The sequence below is a fragment of the Gamsiella multidivaricata genome, assembly GCF_025024155.1.
Source record: "Gamsiella multidivaricata strain RSA 2152 chromosome Unknown BC939scaffold_44, whole genome shotgun sequence".
NCBI lineage: Eukaryota > Fungi > Mortierellomycota > Mortierellomycetes > Mortierellales > Mortierellaceae > Gamsiella > Gamsiella multidivaricata.
The window spans coordinates 292,330-316,952 of NW_026251752.1; the positions used below are offsets into that span (position 1 = coordinate 292,330).

Sequence of the window (24,623 nt, forward strand, 5' to 3'; positions counted from 1 at the left end):
TCGGAAACTCGATCATTATAGATCGCCTGGTACTATTGGTACTGTTGGATGAGCAGATCGCAGATTTCGACTGGCTGACCTAGCTTTCGAGAGAAGGTTCAATTCGTTGATTAACAAACACTGAATAATACACCGGCACCGTTGTGTAAAAAGACAAATGTGCCCACCATTTGGTGTGCTCAACTGGAGGAGCTGGACCAACCTGGTTGAGCCCTCGCTCGACTGTCCTTGAATCAACCTTTCGAGCTGCAACTTGCTAGCTTGCTCAACATCTCCGGGGTAAAATGAGGCGAGGAAAATTGGTGGCGTGGGAAGTCTCATCCTTTGAAACGGATTTAAGAAGGTAGCATTGGACCACTCAGATCTCAGACTCCAAAGAAAACCGGTGCCCTGGCCCAATGCAGCACTCAATCGCATCCTTGGTTCCTCTCGCAATCATGACAAGAGAATTAGATTTATTTTGCTAAAAGTACAACCTGAGGCATGCACTGTACCTGCTTTAGGACATCGTTGCATCCTCCTCATTTTTTGAGTTGCGGCGACTACTGACCCGTTTTGACGGCGTTCTCGATGTTCTGCCCCCATCAGGACTCTCATCACCCTCTATCCTCTGTGAATACGGCATTTTCCCTACATCTGTATCTTCCTGACCGGAGTCGTCCTTATTTTTGGATGATTGTGCGCTCGGATCAGCTGGTTGCAGAGGCCGAGCTATCTTTTCAGAAGCTGGCTCTGTTGTCAGGGTGCTCTCTGTTGTCTTTACATCTGCAGAAGGATCCTGATCCTGATCCTGATCCTGATCATGATCATGATTCGAGCCCTCGTCGACGGCTTTATCTGCTGATGCCATGACAGTGTCAGCTCTCGATTCCTCACTGGGAACGCCAGTTGCTGACGCCTCGTCTTGAGAGGGCAGGCTATCGGGCCCCGCAAGTTTGCTCTGAAGTGTCTGAGGCGCCTTGAGCGAAGGAGGGGGTGCTTTGCACATGACAGTGGCCCTGGAGGCCAGCTCGGCTGCGCTGATCTTTTTTCGAGTTCTCCAATCCTCTATATCGGGCTCAACGTCTATAGTAGAAGCACCATCGCCTTCCTTAGCATGGGCAGAGAGTGCTGGTGATGAGGGCGCATCTAAACTAGAGGGAATATCCATCGTAATGTTGCCGATGGAATAGTCCGAAGCCTCGCGACGGCTTTCACTACTGCCTTGATCGGTTTCCAAGGCCTCCTGGCCATCAATGAGGATCGAAGGTAGAGGGATGTCCACTGCTTGGACGGGATGGGTGGGAGAGGCAGTATCTGTGTCTGCTTGACCTTCCGTTGTCAGCCGTTCTATCTTGAGTCGCATGCTATCTTGATCGTTCTCCTCATCCGTGGTCAGTGCGCTCTTGGCAGATGTTGCGGACTCATCTTGGGCTTCTACAGCAGGATCACCCTCTTCCATCAGCTTCTCTCCTGATTCTGCCTGCCCATACCTCGACGTTACATGGGGCTCTGAGTTGCTAGAAAGTTGACGAACCAGCTCCTTTGGGTACAAATCAGCGCCTCCAACTTCGATAAATAACTTGCTGTAGCATACAGCCAGCAGATGAGCCATCTGGCCCTCTGGTGCCATCCTGTCGTTCAGCTTTTTCAACTCGCATAGCCGCTGCAAGACCGCCAATCCGGGAAGCGTGGCCGCCTGTTCAAACATCTTGGCTTCGTAGATGGCAGCCTTCTCTCGAAACTCGGTTCTCGGAATCACTTCGGCGACAGCGAGCACTGGATCTGGTCCAACGAGATCAGCAAGAACTGACATGTACGAGTCATAAAGAAGCTCCCATATCTCCTTCAGATCCAGTAATAAACCGTGTGCACGCCGTATCTTCCTTGCAAGGCTGTTCAGAGTCTCCACGTCGCTCGTCTCCTTAGCGAGCACGATGAGGAACTTTGTATATTCCCCAACATAGATAAAATGTTTCCCGCTGCGCTCAAACTCCGGCTTCCAGACAGAGCTCACCAGAGTCTTGAGATTGCTTTTGATCTGGAAAAGACTCAGCATCTCGGCCTTGGCGCGCTCAACATCGTGGTATATATGATACAGAATCCATGCTTGCTAAAACAAGAAAGCCAGAGTGAAGCAGCATTAGCTTATTTCCTTTTTTTTTTTTTTTTTTTTTTTTTTTTTTTTTAAAGCGAGCAGTCCATGAGCTCCACAAACTGATTACATACTCTGAAGACAGGACGGTGGTGCCAGTGTCGCTTGTCGGTATGCCGGATTCTTGCGAGACCCTCACAAAGTAATCGAAATGCATGCAGCTTGTGCTTTTTCTGAAAGTCCTCTTCTGTAGGTGGGTCGGATTGGATCACTTGAAGGTATTCTTCTGGTGGATCAAATATGAATGACTCTCCTTCGGCAGCACTCAACTTGGATTTCGCCAGTGTTTTGGTCATTAGCGACTCGACAATGGAGGGCTAGTGTAACATAAGCAAAGAAAGCGTTAGTCGGAAGCCATGTGCATCCAGCGTAAAAGGAAAGCTCTAGGACCTCTACCACAGTACCTTAATCCTGTCTTCTGATAAGTATTTTGATAATGTTGATATAACCTTGTACGCTGCCTCAAAGATCTTTTCGTTGCCTGGCTGACCAGACCGATGGGGAACTTTATCCGCTGCAATCTTGTATAGAGTCAGCACCTGGCTTGGCTTCCCAGCTAGCTTCTCAATGCACTTTCCGAGCATAAGCGGCGTCCGCCAGTTCTGGTCGTTTAGCATGAGCGAGCGCTTGAAGCAAAATGCCGCAAACTTGTACACCTGCTCCTCAGTCGGTTCTGGGATAGAGATCGTTACTAGATCGCCTGTGTCCGACATGGCCTCCAGTCCTTCTGTACGACGCATAGCCTCCATCCGCATCGGCTTCGACATGATGCCATGAATGAGATAGCCAAAATCAAACCAAAACGCCGCTTGCTGCTGATACCATTCGTGGTCCGAATTTTTGCTCATCCCTGTGTGGTGCTGTTGCTCGCCTAGATCTGTACTCCCTCGCGGCTCACAGTCCTCCAAATCAACTCGCTCGTCAATGTCGCGTTCTTGGCTAGGCTCATCCCATGACAGACTGGTGTTATTCGTGCGCTGGTTCTCATGCTCTCCGGCAGATATGTCATTATTGCTGCTCCGACTACACCTCTTCGGGGTCAACTTGACCGCCTGTGAGAAACAATGGAACGCCCTCTTTTGCAGGTCTGTAATCTTTGAAAAGTTGTTCTTGATATCCGAGGCACTGAAGACCAGATTTTCGTCCGCCAGAAACGCATAGCAGGTCGCAAGGGAGTACCACGAGTCCCAGCTGTCGGGGTTCACGTGGATGTCAGTCCCGAACTGGTCGATCGCGTGCTGCAGATCCTCGAGAGGCTTGAATTGGTTGTTTTTCGCCTTGTTCCGGAACTGGGCGAGAAATATTTTGCCTTGGATAGCGTAAATTCTCCTGTAAACTGAAGGGAGTTTGCTTGAAGGCGGCTGCAACATAGTGGGCAGATGATTCTTTGAGTTGACTTGAATGGCTTCTGCAAAGTTGATTTCCGACGCAAGATAGGCGTCGATAAGTTGGCGATTCAACTCTAGAATAGAGTTGCTCTCATATGGTGGAGATCCTAATGCCTCTTCAACACGATCCACTGCATCCTTGAGGTCACCCCTAACTTGTCCTCGCAATACTCTATCAGATAACGATCGCTCGAGCAAGGGGAAAAACTCTGTTGCTGCTTTCTTGTCAAAATCCACGGGCTCTGAGGAATGCTCGATAGGATATTGGCCATCTACCTAAGAAAAGATTGTTTAAGAAAGGAAAATCAATGACTTGTGGAGCAAAATTTCGTATAATGAAGGCAGTTGAACGCAACGTACGCTGAGTGATATGCCATAAAAGCAGTAGTAACACTGGTTTTCCTCTTTCCGGTAGAACGCCCCTTGCATTGGAGATGAGACTTTGAGCGCTAGTTTGATGAGCTGATCTATAGAGCGATACGGATCAAACAATATATTGCCATGAGTGTTCTTGGAAAATCAAGGCACATTTCATGGCTGAAATACACCGGCGCCCCTGTCTTACTATCGTCGATTCCGCAGATCTCTCGTACACCAAAGTCGTCGTGGACCTGTGCAATGAGCTCCATGTACAGTTCCTGCGACGGACAGGTATAGAGGCCAAGAGCTGTTGAAGAGTTCGTGGTCAAAGGTTGGGAGAGCACGCGCTGCGTTGTTTCAAAGTCCAAGTCCATGGCCTTCAGGTCCAAGGGCGCCATATTTAACGGCAAGAGTTCCGACATCGTGCGATCTGTATTGTCAGACCCTGAAGTCAATCCTTCCTGGATCCACCCAGGAAGCAGCAGTAGCAGGACGAGCCATACGCGGACCAAGACCAAGTTGAACTGCTCCAGATGTGGTCGATTCTTCAGGAGATCCGAGTATGAAAGTTTGATATCATCATCCACAAGCCGGTCCTGATGAAGAATGTTGACAAACCCAAGTCTTGTAATCGCCAGAACACCGCACACAAGCTTCTGAAGCAGTCGATCGTCGAGCGAATGAAGAAGGTCGGAAAGAGGCGCCGCCTGCAGCGTCTCCCGCAACAAAAACAGGATTTGGGATACTTGTCCAAAGAGGAACCACACCTCCGTAGCCTCACTCTTGTCCGTTATCGTGTTCACGAGCGTCTCAACTACGAGGACAAACATCTCTGAGATGCAATGAAACTGCTTCTCCTTATCTCTCAGAGCCTCGCAAGACTATAACAAACATAAAGGACGTCGCATTAGTTGAAATACACACGCTCATGCATGAACTTAATGCGATAGATGCCAAGAATGTTGGGTTACCTTATAAAGTAGCCCCATGAGCTCCAATCTCTCCGATAACGATCCTCCAATCGAATCGGTGATATCTGATTCTAAATTTTTCTGGTTAGCCCCTCCTGGCATCGAATTGCCTTCTCCCTTCTTTAAGAAGATGGGCTCTAGCCTTGTCATTACGGCGTTATAGTCCTTCTCGTCAAATAGTCGAGCGGAATCTAAAACATACTGGTGAGTCTTCAAACGTCCAAGTCGCTCCTGTATCTTCTCCGCGTCCACCTTGGTATCGTATTTGCTATGTTGCGAGGGTCATACAAAGGAATACTGTTAATACCGTAGCTCAGACAGACGACATCCGCTGAGGTTGCACGCAATGCATACCAATTTGGCAGATGGACATCCAAAGAGGAGTCATCTTTGAGCTGTTGGAAACAGAGTTCAAATCGAGCGATAGCTTCCGAGGCATTACCAAGACACTGAGCATGTCTTCCTAACATCCAGTTAAATCTATTGATAATACATAGGTTAAGACTCAATGTGCCAGCTGTAGTAAATACAAGAAACAAAGCAGGTCAGCTCAAGTCGGCCTTGTTACCTTAACATTGCGGCTCTGACCCATGTTGTGGTCCTTGGCGAGTCAATTTTCCATTTTGAACTTGTCAATGGCGCCTCTAACCCCACGCCAACGAGATACATCCATCGCTGAAAGTTCTTGTCGACCCTGGCGACGTGCTCAGCATCGATCTTTCTGGCGCCCCTGCCTTTCCTTGAGATGACTGTGAATGGGTGGAGGATAGCGTGTACCATCTCGTCGAGATACATCTCGCAAATCGACAATTGAAGCTAGTTGTAGATAGTTAAAGTGATGTCAAAACGCTGGAAAAAGTTGCTTATGTCTCCTGGCACGCCCTCGCACTCCGAGTAGCCCTGTCTCAGCGCAGCTTTACCTCTAGTGTTATCCGCTGCTCGGTATCGTGGCTCGATTCATCCGACCGCGTCTCCTGGTTGAGGTATTCAAGTAGCTGGTCCTCGATCAGGCAGACGACGCTGCTTATCACAGACTGCAACCCGGCAGGCCATCGCTTTTGCCAATTCGATAAAGATTCTGAATTCGGTAGTCCAGAGAGAACAACCAGGGCATATTCGCAAAGATATTCCACGATACCTGAGTTTTGCTCGTTTGCTCTGTGAATAAAGTCGAGAAGCGTAACAGGGTCCTCATAGAAAGATGATATTGGCGGCTCGTCTTTCGCCACATTAAAAATCGCAAAGTGGTTTGTCTTTTGCCTACAGAGAAATCGGTGGTATAGTAGTTTAGGATGGGCCAGCCACTGTATACAAGTCGGTCCCCAGATGATGAAGGACGCTCTGAAAGATACGTTACTGTTGGACATGTTCGATTGTTGAGGCTTGAACGAGTGCGTTGGGACGCTCCAGATGCTTGTTGAAGGTGACCAAAAGTCCATACAGTCCGCTCGGGAAAATCTGCTCTGCCCGTAGTGACCCTGAGTTTGCACCAGATATATATGCATTTTCGATATCCATCCCAAACTTGGAGAGAACAATCCTGTACTTGGACAACATTTCTTGCTCCTCCTCTTCGCGCTTCCTCTTGGTCTCTTCGAACTGCTCGAGTTTGTCCCGCACTCGCTTCGACGTCCTAAACTCAGCGTGTAGATGGAGATTTGAAGAATTAGACTGGGATGGCGTGTAGTAGGTGCAGCTCCGTGACAACCCTCTCTCTCCTGAACCATACCTTAATCCAGATCGCTCCTCAACCTCTTTTCTTTTCCGTTTTATAGCCGCGTTTTGCTCTGTCTCTGCAGTATCTTTATCACCTTGGTCCCCAACGTCATCTCCAACAGTAGCTGCTGGCCCGCTTGCTTCTATGGGCTCCTGCGTGAACGGCTCCGCCATGGCCTTGGATTCTGGGGGCACTGGTTCTTCCGTAGCTAACTCTACTTCCATAGTAGCAACGGGTTCCTGGATTACCAAAGGCACCTCTCCCATGTCAATGTCCTCGCTGGTTGCCTTTTGTGTCCGAATCACTAGGCGCTGGTTGCAAAAGTCTGGGTCTGGGTCTGCTAGCATCGCCTTGTACTCCTCCAGCAGCTTCTCGCCGAGAGTAATCCAAGACGGATCCTCTAAAACCAGCTGCTTTACACTGGTCTCGATATTATTTGAAGGTGCTGTATCCAAAGCGATGCGGCCGAAATTAGTTAAGTCCGGTCCATCCTGAAGCTGGCTGTGGATCAAATTTTGGAGCTCTAGCCCTCGCTGAAAATAAGGCGATACCCTCAGCGCCTTTTGGATGTAGTCCTCGCATGCTATAAAGTCGCCAATCTCGTAAAGAACCTAAGCAGCAGACAAGAATAAGTGCCCAAAGGTCAGATACAAATGACAGCGCTGTAAAATAGAGCCTTGTTTTGCAAGAACCTACATTGCACAATGTCTCCAGGCATGTCCATTGAGAAGGCGTGAAGTCATGATCTGGCCAATCATTTGAGAATACGTTGTTGGTTGCTGTGTTGTCCACCCCGTCTGTGCGTTGTTGCTGCAGTCCGCTTTCCAATGCATAGCGTGCTAGCTTGAGCTTTTTTTCGTCTGCCGCCATCGTCCCAATCTTGATCCATAGCGAGTTATCCGAACAGTCAAATGCAATCGCCTAAACGGTTCAATAAACACAAGATCAGTCGCTTGTATGAGGTACCCTCCAGGGTGAATGGATGCGGCAGTCATACCTTTAGATAGTATTGGAGTGCTAAGGCGTTTTCTGCGACCTGCTCAAGAATGTACGCATAATTCGTATAGACCAGGTACTGCAAGCGACGGAGAGGCGTACCCCGGGCCGCTATCTCTGACTGTCACACATAGAATCTTAATGTTAGGCGGAATCCAGAGCGTGTATCCAAGACCGATCCATGATAGTTCTCGTCCGCTTACGTCGTTATCGATATTCTGGAAAAGATCAGAGTCTATTAGGTCCTTAAGCATCCCCTTCGATTCTTCTAGCTGCCCTTTCTGCAGCAATCGAATCGCGCCTTCGTATACGCCTAAACATTTCTCGGCCTACAAAGGCGTTTAGTATTGGTGGCAACTTAGAGGTGATAAGAATGCAATCCATAGTTGCCGCGCATAACGGATGGTTCTTAATTCTGCATACCTGAATCTCCACGGACTCCTCCTCCTTTGACTTTGACTGCTCCTCTTCGTTCAGTACCGCGAAACGAATCTAGTATGGCATGGACATGCTAATGTTAGAACCAAAAGCATCACAGGCGGTGCAATCTGTGGCATAGCTGGCGGAGTTCTACCGTACCATGGTATGAAAAGAGTGTCTGAGTTGAGCAGGGCAGGTCGAAACGAGGGCCGCAACTCAGTAATGGGTGAACGGCAGAAAAGTGAGAAAGTAAACGCGATGGCATGCAAACCAAGATGTCCTCCAATGTCAAGAGCACAGGAACACCGCGTTCGAATCCTAGGTGGCTTTTGGTCTTTATTGGTGACTCGTGCTTTTTGACTATAACCGATTTGACTGCGACAATCGAGCCCGTGGCAGGCGTCAAGCGCAATGGCGGAGATCGTGTTTCCTCGTCCAATATCAGCTCCAGTGCTTCATGCAGATTGAGCTCCGTATTTCCCACTTTACTTGGTCTTGACAAAACGCAATTTGGTAGGCGAATATTTAAAGTTGTCAGCGTAGATCTTCTTCTTAAAGACCTTTTCGTTGGGCTCCTGAAGAGTAAACTCCCATCCTAGAAGCAGCAGATCGTTCAAATATTAGTTCCGACGAATTAATTTCGCCCGAAATCCTGCGTGGAATGATATAAAGATCTCTTAATGCGCGCCGTAACCAACCTTGTCTTTCGGCGAATGCAATTGCGTCCTCTTTCGCGTTGAACTTCATTTGAAGAGCTTGCATATAATCCGAGCTGAATGGCAGCGAAATGACAAATGATGCGATATTAGCCAAAAGGTGCTTTCGCTCATAAAGGCAATGTGTGGCAAAAGGCAGAAGCTCGTAAGTGTGATATACCTGGAAGCCCAACCGATCAGCTCGTTCTCAAAGCGCCCGCCCTCGAGATCAGTGTCGAAGTCAAGTCTCCAAACTTCAGTGTTACCGACTCCGGACTGTGTAGCACTCTTGCAGGCCTTGTAGATGCGGCATGGATGCATCCGGACTTCCTCTAATAGCCAAGGACAAGAGCAGTTCAGAGTCCTGTCATGAATTGCCTCACCGCATCAGGGAAATCGAATGGGTTCATGTGTATCGCATATCATCGCTTCGGTAATAATGTAGCTCAGCAGGCGTCTGTTTCCTTTCTCAGTTCCAGGACTCACCTGGAGCTCCGCTAATGACCTCTGCCTGGAGTGCACCAGGCTCCTGTAACTCAGTAACGGAGGTCGATGTCGAGTAGAGATGTCTTGCGACAGAAGAGGGGGCAAACCTGGGGGTAGCAATCAGAGGCATTCGCAGGACCTGCTTGACAATCGTAGACGCGGACATGGTGAATAAATGGGTAAATGGGAGTAATGGTGAGAAAGTAATTCACTTTCCTACATATTTCACTTTCTCTCCTTTTCTCTCTCTAATTGCACCCTTGATGCATTCCGTAAATGCACTAGGGATAGGGTGTGCTTCGACGGCCTACTCGCGGCGTTATACAGACATCTTTATTTGATTCTTTCCTTCTATCTTCATTCATTTCATTCACCTCCTCATCCCATTCCTCTTCCTTCCAACTCGTCTTGGCTCGCAATGTATCGAGTTGCAGCCTCGTCAGAAGCAACCCTCCGCCGGTTCTACACGCCTGGCTCCTCGGCACGCCACAATTTCTCTTCTTCCCCTCTCACTTCAACGTACACACGATGTTTCAGCGCGACAACCGTTCCTGCGACCCCACGAGGCATCCGATCTGCACTAGCCATTCCCAGGTCCTATCGATCTTCCAATCCTACTCTCGTCACACAGCCAAACCCCTTCGCAAGGACAAAGAAGGTGCCCAATACTAGCTTACGGCGTGGGTTCACAACAGAGACAGAAGCCGCGGCTGCTGAGGAAGAGGTATGGAGTACGGGTTCGAGAGGACCTGCCTTGGTAGAATGATGAATACCTGTCGTCACTTCTGACGCGCGCGAATCCAACCTAACCTTATTTTTGCTACGAATTCATCACAATTCGCCCAACAGCTGCCGTTGAAATATGGACTGCTGTACTTTGACAACGCATATCCGCTCAAGATGGGCTGGTGGGACGTCCGCTACTCGTTGCTCCGTCCAGGCTGGCGATCTCTTGAGCGCAAGGCCAAGAAGGAGCTCGTACCCCCTGAGAACGGCATGCCATTTCACTTTAAGGTCGGAGGCATTGAACCTAGGTAATAGCTCGCTCTAAGTATGTTGCAGAATGCCTGCAACGCCTAGTCCCGCTCATGCTCTGTGCTTAACCGCCTCTCTGTTTATTTGTATTGATAGACTTAAAGATGGAGGAATGTTTCTCCATTTTTCGTATGTTCATCCCAGCTCGTACACAACCAAGGAGGCCTTGAAAGAGATCGAGAGTAGATGCGAGCAGCACCTCTTGGGTCACGGTCACTATATGTGGTTCAACCTTCAAAAGGTGCGCGCTTTCCTGGTGAAGGGCACCCCATTCTTGGAGGATTTGTCCAGTCGGTATCCCAATAAAAAGATCAGGATCGAATACTCAGGAGGCCTCGGCATTGAAGGCCTGTATGAGCTATTTCGAAAGTATGGCAAGATTGTAGACATCGTTCAAGTGGCGCCAGTCAAGGATATGCCACAGCAAGCAATTGTCCAATACCAGTTCATGCGTTCTTCCACCAGCGCAAAAAACTGTCTTCATGGAACAGAGGTCAATGGAGTGAAGATCCATGTCACGTACGAGAGGACGTTAAAGGGCAACGTTATCTGGACCTGGCTCTCGAACCACCCCAGGATCAGTGTTCCGCTTGGAGGATTCATGGTCGCAGGAGTGTCGCTCATCATCTTTGATCCGATCCGAGTATTCAGCATGCACGCCAAGATTATCCAGTTGTTTAACGTCAACGAATATCCAATTTTAAAGTGGCTGCGCAAGGAGACAATCGGACGTCTTACTCGAGCGCCTGTTGATTCCCTTCAGGCTACAGGATGGCGTGAGCGAGAGGAAGAAGAAGAGAAGCTGCGCGTCTGGTTACGCAATCCCCCAGGTACAACCTCTCCAGGATGGAATTAGCAACCGACCTAATGTGCGAGTATCTTGGTAGACATCTAACTGGCCAAACCATCTTACTTCTCGCATAGAAACATTTGCCATTGTTCAGGGGCCACGTGGCGCCGGAAAGACGGATATGGTGGAGTATGCAATCAAGGAGAAGAAGCACAGAGTAGTCCTCCGCTGTGAAGAGTTGGCAAATGCCAGGAGCGAGGGCGAAGTCTTGACCAATCTGGCCAAGCAAGTCGGATACGTTCCCTTGTTCCAATTCATGAACACGTTTAACAATATGATGGACATGGCCATCGCCGCTACCACAGGACAGAAGGCTGGTACGTGCTTGAAAGTATCAGCTGTTTGCGACTGATGTTACGACCTAGCCATGCTAAGCATTGCCTTGTCTTGCTACATAATTCGCAGGTTTGTCTGCAACTTTTGAGGGACAGTTGAAAAAGATCTTGGATACTTTGACTGTTGCTATCCAGCAAGCATCACCCACCAGGAACATGTCTAACGTCTCACCGGAGAGTATCATGAAAAAGATCGAGGTGACATTGGAAGAAAAGGCGCACAGAGCCGAAGTGACATCAACCTCAGAGGGCACCATGCCGACTCAGAACATCGGTCCGAGACGAGCAGCCAGGGCCAAAGCCAAGGCTAAGAAGGATGCGGAGAAGGAGGAGAGCAAATGGTGTGATCCAGATGACATTCCGGTGATTTTGATCGACGGATACATGTCGAGAGAGAAGGGACAGCATACCAAAGAGCTCTGGACTTTCTTGGCAGAGTGGGCTGCTGTGTTGGTGGAGAACCATGTTGCACATGTCATCTTCATTAGCAATAACGTCGCTGCTGCGAAACCACTTTCAAAAGGTACCATATCTGTCTGGCATATTTGGAGATCGCATGTCATCGTCCGAGACCGCGGGTAACTGATATTCACCTATCTGGATGCACCCTAGCGCTCCCAAACATGACCTTCGAGACAATTGTGCTCTCTGATGCGAGCTTGGACTCTGCAATGGAATTTGTATACAAGCACCTGGACAAGGAAGAGTACCCAAATCTGAAGAAGTCCGTCGAAGTCATTGGTGGCCGCTTGACTGATCTGGAGCTGTTCGTGCAAAAGGTCAAGAGCGGCATGAGCCCCGAAGGTATGTTCCCTTCTCATCGAGCCCTTATCCTCAAAATGTGCTGCCATTAAGCACTCAATACTGAGTACGCATGCATTGAACTACTGCTTTGACACATAGACTCTGTGCGTGATATTTTGGGGAGAGCCATCATTGAGGTCAGAAAGAACGCGTTCGATTTTGACAGCACTGACAACAAAACTCTCAGCTGGACGCCAATTCAATTTTGGGCCATCATGAAGCAACTGGCCGTGTCCGATTCTGTAAGTCGCGCTGGCCTGATTCGTCCATGAGCGGATGATTTCCTAAATGGGGAAAGATGGTTCGCTGACATGCGTTTTTCAAATTTCTTTAGATCAGCTACGATGAGCTCAAAATTGATCCGCTATCCAAAGGCGACGAAGCGCCGTTCGCCGGCATGGAACAGGCAGAACTTATTACCATTAGTCATAAGAATGGTAAGTACAAAAAAGAACTATTTCAGGTTTAATGCCGGGATTCTGTAAAGGCGACAGTTCCATGAAAAGAAGGAAGTGATTTGACCGCGTTTTTGTTCTCGTATCGCTGATGTCTAGGTCGACCATATGCAGTGAAGCCCGGCAAGCCAATCTACCGTGCAGCGTTCCAGCAGATTCTCTTGGACGAAGGGTTTGCTGCAGTTATGAACTTGGAATCGACTGCGTTCCTAGAGAAGCTCGAGAATGCGAACGTGGTCAAGTTGGAGGGCGAGTTGAAGGAACTCTCGAATCTACTGTACCGGGACGGTTCGTGGCTCTTTGGGGGCGGCCGTATTCCGAAGGAAATCGATACTCGTGCCAAGTGGCTGATGAAAAAGCTGGCAGACAGCCATGCCAAGATTGAGCAGTACGAGCAGGAGATGGGTCAATCCAAGAAGGTCGTCGCAGCCCAAGACGTACACACCTCGAACTAGTGAACAAAATAAACCTACCAATGAACATAGAGCACCGATCCAAGTACCGTATGGATTGGCAGTATGCTTTTATCTGCAGGCCCTATTGGCTACAGCAGTAAATCATGGACGGCATTCTCATCCAACCCCTGGATCCAGGTGCGAAACGTGTTTTGAAATATGGACACAATGGATGGTCAGGATGAACATTTGATTTGGTGAACTTGCAGCTCGGTTTGCAAGACATATTATTCATTTTGAGATTTTATTACAGGCCTGCAATTACGCATGCGGAAGAGAATGGTGATTTCCAGCCTTCGCGTTCCGACTTGATGCCTCGATAATCTTTAATCGAGTTTCCTCCGACCGCCTCGATTAGCGCCACCACTGTTATTCAGTGCATCGTTTGCTGCAGCCTCAGCCTCGAGTCTTGTCTGGCTTCTAGCTTGGGCCTGCTCGCTCATTCGGACAAAGTACGGACGGATCAGCAGCCACGCTGCAATCAGGATGCCAGAGAAGATGATGTCATTCTGCGAGTACGAGATGTAGTTGCCCATGGTTATACGAAGAGGAAACGTCCTTATCTGATAGTCAGGAACAGAAGGAGTCTGAAAGAGAAAGAGAAAGAGGGAGAGGGGGAGAGAGAGAGAGAAAGAAAGAGAGGAGGGCAAAGGTTGAAGGCGTGAGGCCAAGAGGATGGAGTGAGATGGGAAAGAATCCAAAAGCAAAGTATGAAACGGCCGTCCCATCATAATTCGATACCGAACATACCAGAAATTCCAAGTATTACATTCCCCTACTTGAAAGACATGCATGGAGATAATGCTCTTCTAAGATCTTTGTCTTTCATTGATGTCTAAAGAAGTACGTTCCTCTGTTCCTCTGTCGAAAATAATTTAGTGCCTTTAAATGGTGCTGGTCCTTCATCAGCCTACGATGTACCTGTCAGAAGACGACCATTGCACTGTACCCCCTCCCTCTCTCTCTCTCCTCATCTTTTTTTTTAACTGTGGTCAATGAGCCTGCCCCGCTATTTTGTGAGAATGGGCATGCCATGTGGGGGATGTAAAACTTTCAACGTCATAAGGTTGGTATAGAACCTGCTATAGTAGCGACTCTGAGAAAGGGATCTGAGGAAGTACACCTGTATTCGATTGATATCTTTTTTTCTTTTATTAGAACTTGGCGGCATGTGAATAATGGTACTGGTATAAGATAGTCAAAGGCATAGGGACCGCTACTCATGCTCCGGGCCCTGGTTGTTGTTTTCTTCCGCTCCATGGATTATTTAGCTGGCCTGGATGTCCAGCTTCGCGGCTGTCTCTTCCAACGTAGGCTCTGGTTTCGCTTCAAGACCTCCATTGGTCTCCGCCTTCTCCAAGTTCACAGTTGAAAGATCTTCCGCATTGGCCTGATGCTGCTCCTTCTCTTTCACTTCGTCTGATGCGATGGTGGCAGTAGTGCTTACCACGCCATTGGCAGAGTGACCATTCACATGGGCTGCATCCTTGACGGGCACTGCCTCCGTCGAAACCGCTGATGATACCGCTGTCTCGGATGTTTGTTTCTTTGTCTCATCTTCTGAGGGCACAACGATAATGTTGACTGGTGAAGAGGGCCCCTTCGTCTCCTGTGTGCCGTTCTCTGCTGTTGCTGCTGCCAGTGCTGCTGCCTTCTTCTCCTTCGCTGCTTTCTGTTCTTCCTCCGCTGCTACCAATCCCTCAAATTCGTTCACCTTGCCCAACAGATCGCCACTACCATTTACACCTCCGTTTAGCCATAGAAGACTATGAGAGTTGCTTAGTCGGAAGCTGCCTGACGGTGAAGATGTCTGGAAAACGTGTCCTGTTCCATAAAGTGAATCCCTCAGTCTTGGAGATGGTGGTGCGAAATGACCGAAGCGAGGCGAAGGTGGCGAGGAACCAGAGCGAGGCGAGGGTGGGACTGAAAGAGCAGAGCAGATCGAGTTGGAGCTGGAATCTGTCTGGTCTGCAAGGAACTGACTCAAAAAATCGACGATCAGCGGCTCTTTCATTGAGTTTAGCTTGTACTCTTCCAGCGACAGCTTTCCATCGTTGTTGACGTCCAGATCGTCAAAGATTCGTTTGACCAGCTCTTGGATTTGGTGCGTCTCATCCTGGCTGGACCCAGCGACCACAGAATGCTAAACAAGATGATAAAAATAACCCCAGCAAACACAGATTAGTAAAAGAGCAGAAAGCCCTCCTAAGGAAACCCCCATTAAACTATTAAAAAGAGCATGATGATTTCCCAACGGTAAGGCATAGATAACAAAACGATGGACAGAAGTGACTTTCTCTACTCGATCAATGTCAACACAAAAAAAAGAAAAATGCACACTTACGAGCTGGGTCATGGCCTTCTCCAGTCCTGGTCGAGTGATGTATCCGACGTGGTCAATATCGTACAGCTTGAAGGACACTAAATAAATAAATGGAACAGTGGAACACTTGATTATGCATTGGCCGCTTGTCGTGAAGAAATCTATAGCAGAAAACCAATAAAGAACGTGCGCGCACAAGGAAAGATGACCTACGTTCAAGTTTCTCATCCGGGGTACCCTTCATGAAGACACTTAATCCCTCGATGAACTCCTTGAAATTCACGCCCTTTGAGTTAGGATTGGTATCAAAGGCAGAATAGAGCCTTGTCAAAAAGACATCGTCCAGGGGCGACGAGTGCAAGATACGGCGGAAAGTCTAGAGAAAGGTGACCAAAGAAAAAAAAAAAAAAGACCCAGAGGGGGAGAGTGTTAGCTCGGTTTGTCTCCGAGGCAGCAGCTATATAGACTGTTGGGTAAGAAAACAAGAACGTGGCCCCTCTGCATTAGAATTAACCCATTTGCAATAGGCGGATGTCCATTGGTCTTAAGTAATCATGTATCATTTTTTTCTTGTGCTCTTGAAACTGTTCCTGAGGTCTCCTCGGATGTCACTCCAAACGTGGCCATCTCCGTGTTGTAGGGGCCCTGCGCCTGCACCTCCGCCAGGCCGGACTAATTGTTCGTGTGTGTATGTATGTGTCATCCATCCATTTACATTTCCAGTGAGCCCTCCATTTCTGTCGTGTTTCGAAAGACGAGGGAGGGGGACAATAAACCTATGACCAGTAACTATTCCAAGAACACGCCCCCGGTCCACCAATGTCTCGTGCGCCCATGACACGATGCTGCAACAGATTAGATAGCATTATGGAAGCTGAAGGAACAAATAAATAAGAAAACACGCCCGCACTGTGTCTTCCTTTGAACACAAAAAGATGGCCAGTAGCCCAAACACAAGGGAAGAAAAAAAAAGATCGTAATATGCCGTTTCGAACCATGCCAGCGGCGAAAGTTTTCCTCAGCAGACTCTTCTCTTTGTCAGATAGATGGTCAGAGTACGATAAAAAAAGGGGAGATGGATTGCTACAGAATGGTAAATTGGCTATTCGTTCAGCTTGCCTCTTTGAACTGTGCCTCCGTGAGGACATTAGACTTTGAGGCGTTCGAGGTCTTTTCGAACTCTCGTCTCAGCGTGTTGATCTCTCTTTTCGAGACTATTGGGAAGAGGCAGAGGAGAGAATGTTAGAGACGGAAAGAACAACAGCGGTGCGGATGGTATAGCGGTAAAGTAGGCAAAGTAATTACAGTGAGTTCGCCGTGCGAGGTCCTTGTTTTCTTTTGAGTGTTTGGCTCCCATGGCTAGTGTCGAGGGGAAGAGGCGATGGCAATAGGGTCGTGGCAGAAATAAAAGGGGAGACTGTTGGAAGTTTGCAGCCGAAGGGATGGATGGGGAAAGAGGAGGAAATGGGTGGAGTGTGATTGAGATTAGGATTCAAGGTGATGAGATATTATAAGCTCTGAATTGAGCACGGGAACCGACAGGCCAGGGGGACAATCGGCGTTGGGGTGGTGGCCCTGCTTTGCCACGAAAATTTCATCTCCAAATGAAAAAAATTCCGAGTCCGTTGATTGGACCAATCGCGTTGTCCTTGGGGTATGTGCGTAACTTTTTTACCGTCAGACGCGCTTCTTCGTGTTATTCATGGACTCATCGATCCTATCTCCAAGGGAGTGGACCCTGGCTGGAGGCCGGAGCACGTTCTCGCTTGTAAACAAGTGAGCTATTATTTTGGCTTGTATCCGTGTGCAAACCCTTTGCAAAAGACTTTCGTTTACTACGTAATGTCCTTCCGCCGCCGTGATATCATAAGCGCTTCACCAACAATCAAATCCGGTCTCAAATACGTCACAGAATTCATCCTTGCAAGAAAGTAACGTATCTGAACTGTAGAGTGTGCTTGCTGCTTGCTGACACAGATATTTCTACATAGTCTATAGTCGCTTAGCGCCAGGGGTTTCCATCCCTTCCAAAAATGAGGCTGCTCGCTTGCGTCCTCCAGCCCGTCCTTGCTTTACTCTTTCCCCGCCGCGCTACTGCTGCTGCTGCTACTCCCTCCGGCTTCTGCGCGTGGTCTTGCATCATCCTTCAAGGGTAGTGCCCGTCCTTATCTACTGGCTGAAGATAGAGCGGTCACTGTTGATGGAGTAAATGGCCGCGAACGACGTTGCAAATGTTGTGTCCTGCCATAATATCGCGGCGCATGGAAGTGCCGCGGGTTGAGCAGTATAGCATTCGGATCTCAACCTGCCTAAATCTCTCGCCCTTCGCGTGGCTCACGCCTGCCGACGTTCGAGAGCATATTTGTAATAAGGAACACAGGAGCTTTTCACCTAGGCCAATCGATTAGGTCTTGCTGAGAAGGAATGATATCTCTGTGCTCATAGTCCACCAGTACTAGCTCCTGGAGTTATTTCTTGAGCGCAGTATTTTGCCAAAACAAGATGCCGAGCCCACACCCAGAAAACGACATGAAAGGCTGCTCCGTGCCCGTTAGTGGGGCCGTCTGGCGATAACTTTTGTTGGACCGGTTCAAAAGCGCGAAATTCACGATCGCTGGGATGCCTTGGTCGATCTCTGTATGTGATCCATCTGATATGAGACCCTTCATCTCCAAAGTCTTAAGCTATTATAGGCAGATTGCCAATGTTAGTATTGTCGTTCTTACAGCTGGCCTCTACTAGCACACATGTAGCGATAGAACACAAATTTTGTACTCTACCTTTTTCTCGAGCTCATTGCTGCTCCTTCTGTATTATTTTTTGATTTTACTGGACAACTGCGATGAGCAAAGCCGCAGCAGGGTACGGCTTCCTGATCAAGCTTGCAGCTCTATTGTTCCTTCTCTGCAGCAGCCCAAGGTTCGCTATTCGATCAACGAACTGTTAAACGCGCTTAGCAACCACATTCGTCGTGACGGTGGGGTCGCCTGTGTAGAGATGCTGGCGCAGCACAGTATGGAAGCGTAGGTGGTCTGAGTCCTTGCGCCCCGTGTCATCATCATCCTAATCTTCCTCCCCCTGCTTTTCTTCCTCCTCTTGTTCATCATGATCACCCGCATCGACATCTCGCTCGACTTTGATCTTGGACAAGACACATGGACAGATATTGTGCAATATATCTCTGTCTGTTGCACCAGGCTCGCGTGAAGCAAAGAGACTCTCAATGAACCGCCCCATGAGTCGCTACCCCTGCCACTTGATGTCGGACGCAACCCGAACAACATCCCGGAGACACCTCTTGATTTCAGACACCAATTCCGACTCTCCCAAAGTCTGCTTCAGATTGGCATAAACGGTTTCGACACCGAGGGTCACTGTCAGATGTCCCCAATTCATAGCTCGAACCAAGTCAGTCTTTCCTGTCGAGGCGCTTACTGGCTTTGGCGCAGTCTTCTTTTTCTTTCTTCTTCTTCTTCTCTTTGAAAGAGCCAGCGTCGAGATCCAAGGGATTCTCGGGTGCTTTTTCCCATGCCTTCCATGTGTACTGCTTCATTGCTTCAGGCGGTTCATGCTCCTTGAGTCGAGTGCGCTGTTTGACAGAATATCGCGATCGGTGTTGCGGGGTTTGGTACGAGGCTGGGCAGGGTTCATCTCACCTGCAGTCTGTGCCTGGTGTGGAGCAGGGTGATCGATCGTGCGATACCTGTTGAAGGTCTGCGAAGACTTGTGCCGCCGAGTCTTAGTACCAGTTGACTCGCTATTAAATTTATTAAAATTGATAGCGATCATAATAAGTTAGAGTTAATTTATACATGCCTTCATGCAAGTGGGAAGTTCTTACTAAGCAAGGCTGTGTTTGACGTTGTATACCTTCTCTTCGCCTCGCGTGCCTCTCGCATTTCCTTATGCATTTGGGAGCACCACTGAGAAATACAATCGAACTGCTTCCGAAGACTGTTATGGGTCATGGCAGCTTGAGCTGAGGGGGAAAGGAGTAGGCCAATCTGCACAGGGGTCTGTAAAAGATCCATAAAAACCTTTTGCGAAGTGACAAACGTCTTCTGGGTAGTATTCTTGCGCAAAACTTGATTGTGTGCCAAATAATGCTTTGTCATTGTCGCAGCGTCTGCAATCCAAAAAAAAAAAAAATGCCGAGACGTTAGAATCGATAATACGTTTTCTGCATTAGTGATATACACGATGATCTGATTGATCTGTTTACCTACTCCATCCAGCTCCTTGATGATTTTGTAGTTGGTTGCACTTCCGAGAGAGGGGATGTTGCGATTGTAGTCGTTTTTTTTATACGACACCAAGTACAGTAAACTGGACCAGGATGAGACCTAAAATCGCATAGACGCTTGGAACGTTGTACACAAGGAGTTTTCCTTTTGAGATGGGTCGCCAAATGGTCTCGACATTCTTGTACATAAGCATGTCACTGTCTTTTGATACAACGATGTCGCCAGGCTTGCATTCAAGGTCTATTATGAGATCTGCCTCGGTCGAGCGCTCGACGACCCTCCATCGTTTCTTGCGCATGTATATGGCAAAGGCGCGTCGAGCGTCTAGGAACCAGTAGAAGGCTGAGCTCAAGTATTTTTTAATGTCGATGAACTGGTGTTTCGCACGCGAAGCTTTTTACCCACGCGGACCTCGAGCTCACGCAGACATTTGTCGGCGCAGTTAACAGCTTTCTTGCGAAGGTTCTTTCGGTGCAATTGAGCGAGTCCTTTTTCTTCCGAAGGAAGGCCGTCCAGGTAAAGAACCAAGTTCGTCTGGGTCCCAAACTTCAGTATCTCTCGCTCGACAATGCGATGAGCATCGTCCATAGGGTGCGAAGAATAACCGTAGCGAATGGTGACATAAAAAGATTCAAGGATATCGACTCGAATCACCGAATTGTGATCAATGGAACTGGGGAGGTTGGATAAGTGGGGGTACTGATAGCGAAGAGCGGGTTCATACCCTTTCTTAGAAAGGGCCACAGGCCCTCAATGTCTACGGTAGTTTACACGACGAACGATATGGTATTTTATTTCAAGGAATGACAGCGTGGGAAGAATGAGGATTTGAGAGGGAATTGACCATGGAAAGTGCGAGATAAAATGTATTGTGTGTTAAGGAAGAAAAAAAGTGTACAATAGCAAGCGAAAGATATGATGGACGTAGATGGACTCGTACTTGGATACGCTTCGCTATTTCTGCACCGAAGATGGAAGCAAGGCAAGCAAAAAAAAAAAGATGCGCACTTTTGAGAACTCCACTTACTTGAAGAAGGCGAATGCTCGATAACGCCAGTAGAGCCGTTTTTTTCAAAAACCTCGGATGGCTAGTCCACTTCTGGATTCTTCGTGTCTCCGACAGAATAGATCACTGGCGTCAATCCTTGTCATGCTCTCAAAACGGTCGAGGCTGCCGATCTGCATTCCTTGCACCCGACTCTTTAGTGTCTGTATCGAAAAAAAGGGGCGACGAAAATTACTTTCGTTAGAGGAACAACGCCCTTATTCATGCGCGAATGGTGGGCCAATCTGTGCCAGTTCGTTGAAACTGGTATATGCTAAATAGATCTTGGACGAGTAAACGCTGGGAGTTGCTGGCTTAGCCAAAGTATGGGATTGAGCGTGATGCGGATGGTTCAATCATGCGCCTATCCTTGTATGAGGCCGACTGGTCAAGATCAAATGACAACTCTCTAAGCAAGGCCATGTAAAACGGATCTGACCATGGCATTGAAATGGAGCACCTCCGTGATAAGGAGAAAAGCGGCATTTGTGCTTTATCAAGGAGAGAGAGAATGCTCGTAGGCCGCGTGTACACTTTTTTGATCCTTTTCTTTCCAACAGCAAAAGAAAGGAGAGGAGAGAATGTCGCACAAGATGCTGTTACTTCACGCGATTAAAGCATGCAGTGAGGTCAGATAGTCTACGTGTGTTTGTGCACCATAAAGCCAGAGGAAAGAACAGACGAGGAGATCGCAGCAAAAAAAAAAAAAGGAGCGCTGAACCTGCGTTTTGAACCAGGTGAGGTCGTGAGCAGCGGCGGAAAGGGGATGGAGTCAGAGTCGATATTCTATGGTTAAACATTCCTTGGACCTTTTTGATCTGTCTGGTCCATTGGAGGATTTTTTTTCTCAATATGCATGGGTGCATGCCGCCGTAACAAAGTCGTATGAAGAAATCGTGAGCACGCTGCTGTGTCTCCGTTGTTTCGTGCTTTGCCAGTGATCACATATGCATATCCACACGCACACAAGTGCGCACATGCATATCCTGTGTTGACCTTATATACATATTGTAGACCGCCACCGAGAATGCGCCTGTCTGTCGGCAGGATTTCTGACGGATCAGACTATTGGTCGCAGGATCTTCTGAATACGCGGACCAAACAAACAAAGACAACAGCCGTCGTTTGTTTGAGGAACATTGAACAATGTCTAGGTAAAGACGCAAGCATGGGAATGTGCCTTATCGCGTATAATAAAGCTAGTGCATCAGTCCTTGGGATGTTACCGCTGTTTTTCTTCAACTGCGCTAAAGGGTGCAGTAGCCGAAGGGGGACATTCTTCCCCCTGTCCGTTTTGTTCGTCTTTTTCCTGTTTCAACTCCCCTCTATGCGTCTGGGCTATCATACCTGCTCATCAGAGCAACTTCCCCGCCCGACCCTTTTTTTTTTCTTTATTGTGATAATGTCCTGCAAGTTCTTGCACGGACTGAGTTATTTAGTTGTTAATGGTCTGTTGGAGCTCTCCTTTTCTTCTCCTGCGCAGGGGAGTAGGTGACGAAGCTGGTTTTGGGATTAGGAAATGAGAAAGCTCTTTTCGTCCCTCATGATCCTGTTACGTTTGTTTGAGGAGGAAGAGATGCGGTTCGAGGACGAGGACGAGGACAAAAATGAGGTCGAGGGTCAATGGGGTCGAGACATTTGTTCTGAGTTCATTTCATGCAAACTTGTTTTTTTATTATCATCACAAAGTCTCCTTTGGCGTGTTTTCTTTGGTCTTTGGCTCAGATCGTTGGAATGAGGAGAGACCAGTCTGACCTGGCAGGACAAGCGGACAAAACATAGAACGGAGAAAGGCAGCTGTCGAATGCAAATGCTGCTTTGCTTTTGCTCGATGGGTTTCGCTCTCATGCTATGATCAGACAACGATAGCATCGAAATATGTTACAAACATACATCCTCGACAACTCTTCATGCAAATCATTTCGTAGGCATGGCATGGTTGGTCGGGCTCTTCCGGGTTCCCATCCATACCAACTTGTGTGCCTCGAGTCATACTAATATGGCCGAGCAAGGTACACCATAGGACAGACCACATACGCACACGCCAGAAAGCAAAATACACAAGGCGCATAGACAATGCATATAGCAAGGAATAGAAAGAGCAAGTGTCCACATTCAATCGTCGCAAGCCAATTCGATAATGTAAGAACAGCGTTCTCGTGCTCCGTTCCCTCTTTCTCTTTCTAATCGCTACATTGCCTCATTCCAGTTGGCATCCTGTCCTTGATTTCGTGCTAGCAATATGCCTAAGAAACTGTTCAACTGACAGCAGGGGGAGGGCGTGCTATGTACTCTATGTGATACATTCATACTCATATTGTCTGTTCATGACAAGCGGTATATAAATACCCTCGCCTTCTTCAGTAACCGCCCTTTGATTTCATTTCTCATCCTCTTTGACGACTTCGCCTTCTCCTTCCCTCTCATTGCTATAAAAGCATCTCCGAATCCAGGGCATCTTCTTCGCTTTTCTTTCCTTTATCACCTCCGTTTCTAGCGCCCTTCCTCTTTAGCTCGCACGCCTCTCTCACTTCTACTGAACCTCCTCTCTCCCCTCCACAGCCCTACCGCTATCGCTAACCAACATGGAGTACGCAGAAATGCCCAACATCGCTACATCGCTCCCCCATTTCCGTGAATCCTTTCCTTCACCCTCTTTCAACGTTCCCTCAGAATACACACCATCCAACACATTTATCGCACCTCTCTCGGCATCATCCCTTCAGGCCTACAACAACATGAATGCCTCAATGATGTCAACAAAGAGGAAAGTTCACGACTTTGACGTCCCCCTTCAGGACGAGTTCGAGACCATCCACGACTCCAAACGTCTGATGCTTGACAATCCCAGGGTCGGTCTCCCGATCTCAGGCACACGTCAACGTCAGGAATCCGGCTGCTCCGTATCCTCCACCTCGTCCTGGTCGTCCTCCGCTTCCTTTTCGACTGTCTGTTCTTCAGCGACCGTGCCTGATCTGTTACCCTCGCCTCCAAGCCGATCTGTGGCCTCGTCTCGCTCCCCTTCGCCCTCGGAATCTGCGACAGATGGGGATGAGTACAACCCATTGTGGCATATATGCGAGGCTATTGCACTGGCAGAGAAGCAGAATGGCCCTCTGGCACAGGTCAAGAAGACCGCTGCTGCTGCTAATGCTAAATCGGGATCATATTCTACGATCACCCCCTTTACTCCCAGGACTAAGCGAGAGCGTGATGATAGCATGTGTGGTCTCAAGATCGTGTTCCTTGAACCCAACTGGCTGGCTGAGCACATGGCCAAGTCGAAAAGGTTCGCTGCCCTCAAGAAGCAACAACAGCAACAGCAACAGCAGCAGCAACAATACCAACATCAATATCAACACCAATATCAACAACCCCGTTATTGAATCGGCGGTGTTTCCATTTCTTACCACGGAGAGGGGAACTTCAAGGCCAAAATGACCTTGGCCGCATTTGTGCATTATCCCAATATCTTTACCAGTCATTTGTACATAGCCATCCTCGCCCATTGTTCTTTATCATCTTTGTATCAAAAAGTAGTGCGTTTGTTTTATTTGCATAACTTACTTCCCCCGTCAAGTTTCAGTATCATGGCGTTGCTCATCGAAGAAAAACATAGTTCTCAACACGTACGCTTGATCCTGCACCTTGCGCGCGACCACTCAAAAAGAACACGAAATAAAACGTATATCTTGCGGAGCCAGCGATCTAAACATGGCCTCAAGACCTATATCTTTTACATCCAGATCGACATGGAAGGGGCTGTGAATACGACCAAAATTTTGTGGTCGAGCAAGATCGACCCGACTCTTTGTGTCTTTATCTTACCCGAGTAGGTCATCAACACTGCAATAGTCGATCCAAGGAAACCACATTTCCTCATGCTTCCTTTTCCTGCTTTTAATGTCGT

The 24,623-nt window shown here is 48.2% G+C and overlaps 9 protein-coding genes across 9 annotated transcripts; 3 read left to right on the forward strand and 6 right to left on the reverse strand.

Moving 5' to 3' along the window:
* Positions 1-251: 251 nt before the first annotated feature.
* On the reverse strand, positions 252-5,091 carry BC939DRAFT_206375 (uncharacterized protein). The gene is made up of 7 exons (XM_051550659.1): positions 5,056-5,091; positions 4,854-4,924; positions 4,088-4,763; positions 3,883-3,989; positions 2,539-3,798; positions 2,209-2,451; positions 252-2,092 (listed from the first exon to the last, which is right to left on the reverse strand). Exons 2-7 carry the CDS (start codon positions 4,869-4,871, stop codon positions 500-502), a joined length of 3,897 nt encoding a protein of 1,298 aa, XP_051410945.1. The 5' UTR covers positions 4,872-4,924; positions 5,056-5,091; the 3' UTR covers positions 252-499.
* A 999-nt stretch (positions 5,092-6,090) lies between these two features.
* Positions 6,091-8,306, reverse strand: BC939DRAFT_455625 (uncharacterized protein). The gene is made up of 7 exons (XM_051556216.1): positions 8,146-8,306; positions 7,990-8,058; positions 7,770-7,895; positions 7,568-7,687; positions 7,267-7,491; positions 6,583-7,181; positions 6,091-6,486 (listed from the first exon to the last, which is right to left on the reverse strand). Exons 1-7 carry the CDS (start codon positions 8,146-8,148, stop codon positions 6,207-6,209), a joined length of 1,422 nt encoding a protein of 473 aa, XP_051410946.1. The 5' UTR covers positions 8,149-8,306; the 3' UTR covers positions 6,091-6,206.
* Positions 8,307-9,358, reverse strand: BC939DRAFT_455626 (ETC complex I subunit conserved region-domain-containing protein). Its single transcript, XM_051556217.1, has 4 exons — positions 9,168-9,358; positions 8,863-9,013; positions 8,685-8,758; positions 8,307-8,581 (listed from the first exon to the last, which is right to left on the reverse strand). The coding sequence occupies exons 1-4, from the start codon at positions 9,331-9,333 to the stop codon at positions 8,472-8,474; spliced, it is 501 nt and encodes a 166-aa protein (XP_051410947.1). The 5' UTR covers positions 9,334-9,358; the 3' UTR covers positions 8,307-8,471.
* Positions 9,359-9,585: 227 nt separating this feature from the next.
* On the forward strand, positions 9,586-13,101 carry BC939DRAFT_504371 (RNA12 protein-domain-containing protein; the record flags this gene model as incomplete). The annotated part of the gene is made up of 9 exons (XM_051560519.1): positions 9,586-9,891; positions 10,017-10,201; positions 10,299-11,032; positions 11,127-11,369; positions 11,458-11,910; positions 12,000-12,191; positions 12,291-12,433; positions 12,526-12,628; positions 12,746-13,101. 9 exons carry the CDS (start codon positions 9,586-9,588, stop codon positions 13,099-13,101), a joined length of 2,715 nt encoding a protein of 904 aa, XP_051410948.1.
* A 167-nt stretch (positions 13,102-13,268) lies between these two features.
* On the reverse strand, positions 13,269-14,086 carry BC939DRAFT_206551 (uncharacterized protein). Its single transcript, XM_051550661.1, has one exon. The coding sequence runs from the start codon at positions 13,893-13,895 to the stop codon at positions 13,428-13,430; it is 468 nt and encodes a 155-aa protein (XP_051410949.1). The 5' UTR covers positions 13,896-14,086; the 3' UTR covers positions 13,269-13,427.
* Positions 14,087-14,232: 146 nt separating this feature from the next.
* On the reverse strand, positions 14,233-16,972 carry BC939DRAFT_455636 (uncharacterized protein). The gene is made up of 5 exons (XM_051556218.1): positions 16,730-16,972; positions 16,544-16,638; positions 15,638-15,800; positions 15,446-15,522; positions 14,233-15,244 (listed from the first exon to the last, which is right to left on the reverse strand). Exons 1-5 carry the CDS (start codon positions 16,779-16,781, stop codon positions 14,369-14,371), a joined length of 1,263 nt encoding a protein of 420 aa, XP_051410950.1. The 5' UTR covers positions 16,782-16,972; the 3' UTR covers positions 14,233-14,368.
* Positions 16,973-17,457: 485 nt separating this feature from the next.
* On the forward strand, positions 17,458-18,776 carry BC939DRAFT_494056 (uncharacterized protein; the record flags this gene model as incomplete). Its single annotated transcript, XM_051559588.1, has 3 exons — positions 17,458-17,576; positions 18,313-18,437; positions 18,622-18,776. 3 exons carry the CDS (start codon positions 17,458-17,460, stop codon positions 18,774-18,776), a joined length of 399 nt encoding a protein of 132 aa, XP_051410951.1.
* Positions 18,777-18,840: 64 nt separating this feature from the next.
* Positions 18,841-19,727, reverse strand: BC939DRAFT_206592 (uncharacterized protein). The gene is made up of 3 exons (XM_051550662.1): positions 19,647-19,727; positions 19,295-19,550; positions 18,841-19,181 (listed from the first exon to the last, which is right to left on the reverse strand). The coding sequence occupies exons 2-3, from the start codon at positions 19,537-19,539 to the stop codon at positions 18,974-18,976; spliced, it is 453 nt and encodes a 150-aa protein (XP_051410952.1). The 5' UTR covers positions 19,540-19,550; positions 19,647-19,727; the 3' UTR covers positions 18,841-18,973.
* Positions 19,728-23,298: 3,571 nt separating this feature from the next.
* BC939DRAFT_504375 (uncharacterized protein) lies at positions 23,299-24,099 on the forward strand (the record flags this gene model as incomplete). The annotated part of the gene is made up of 1 exon (XM_051560520.1): positions 23,299-24,099. One exon carries the CDS (start codon positions 23,299-23,301, stop codon positions 24,097-24,099), a length of 801 nt encoding a protein of 266 aa, XP_051410953.1.
* Positions 24,100-24,623: the final 524 nt, after the last annotated feature.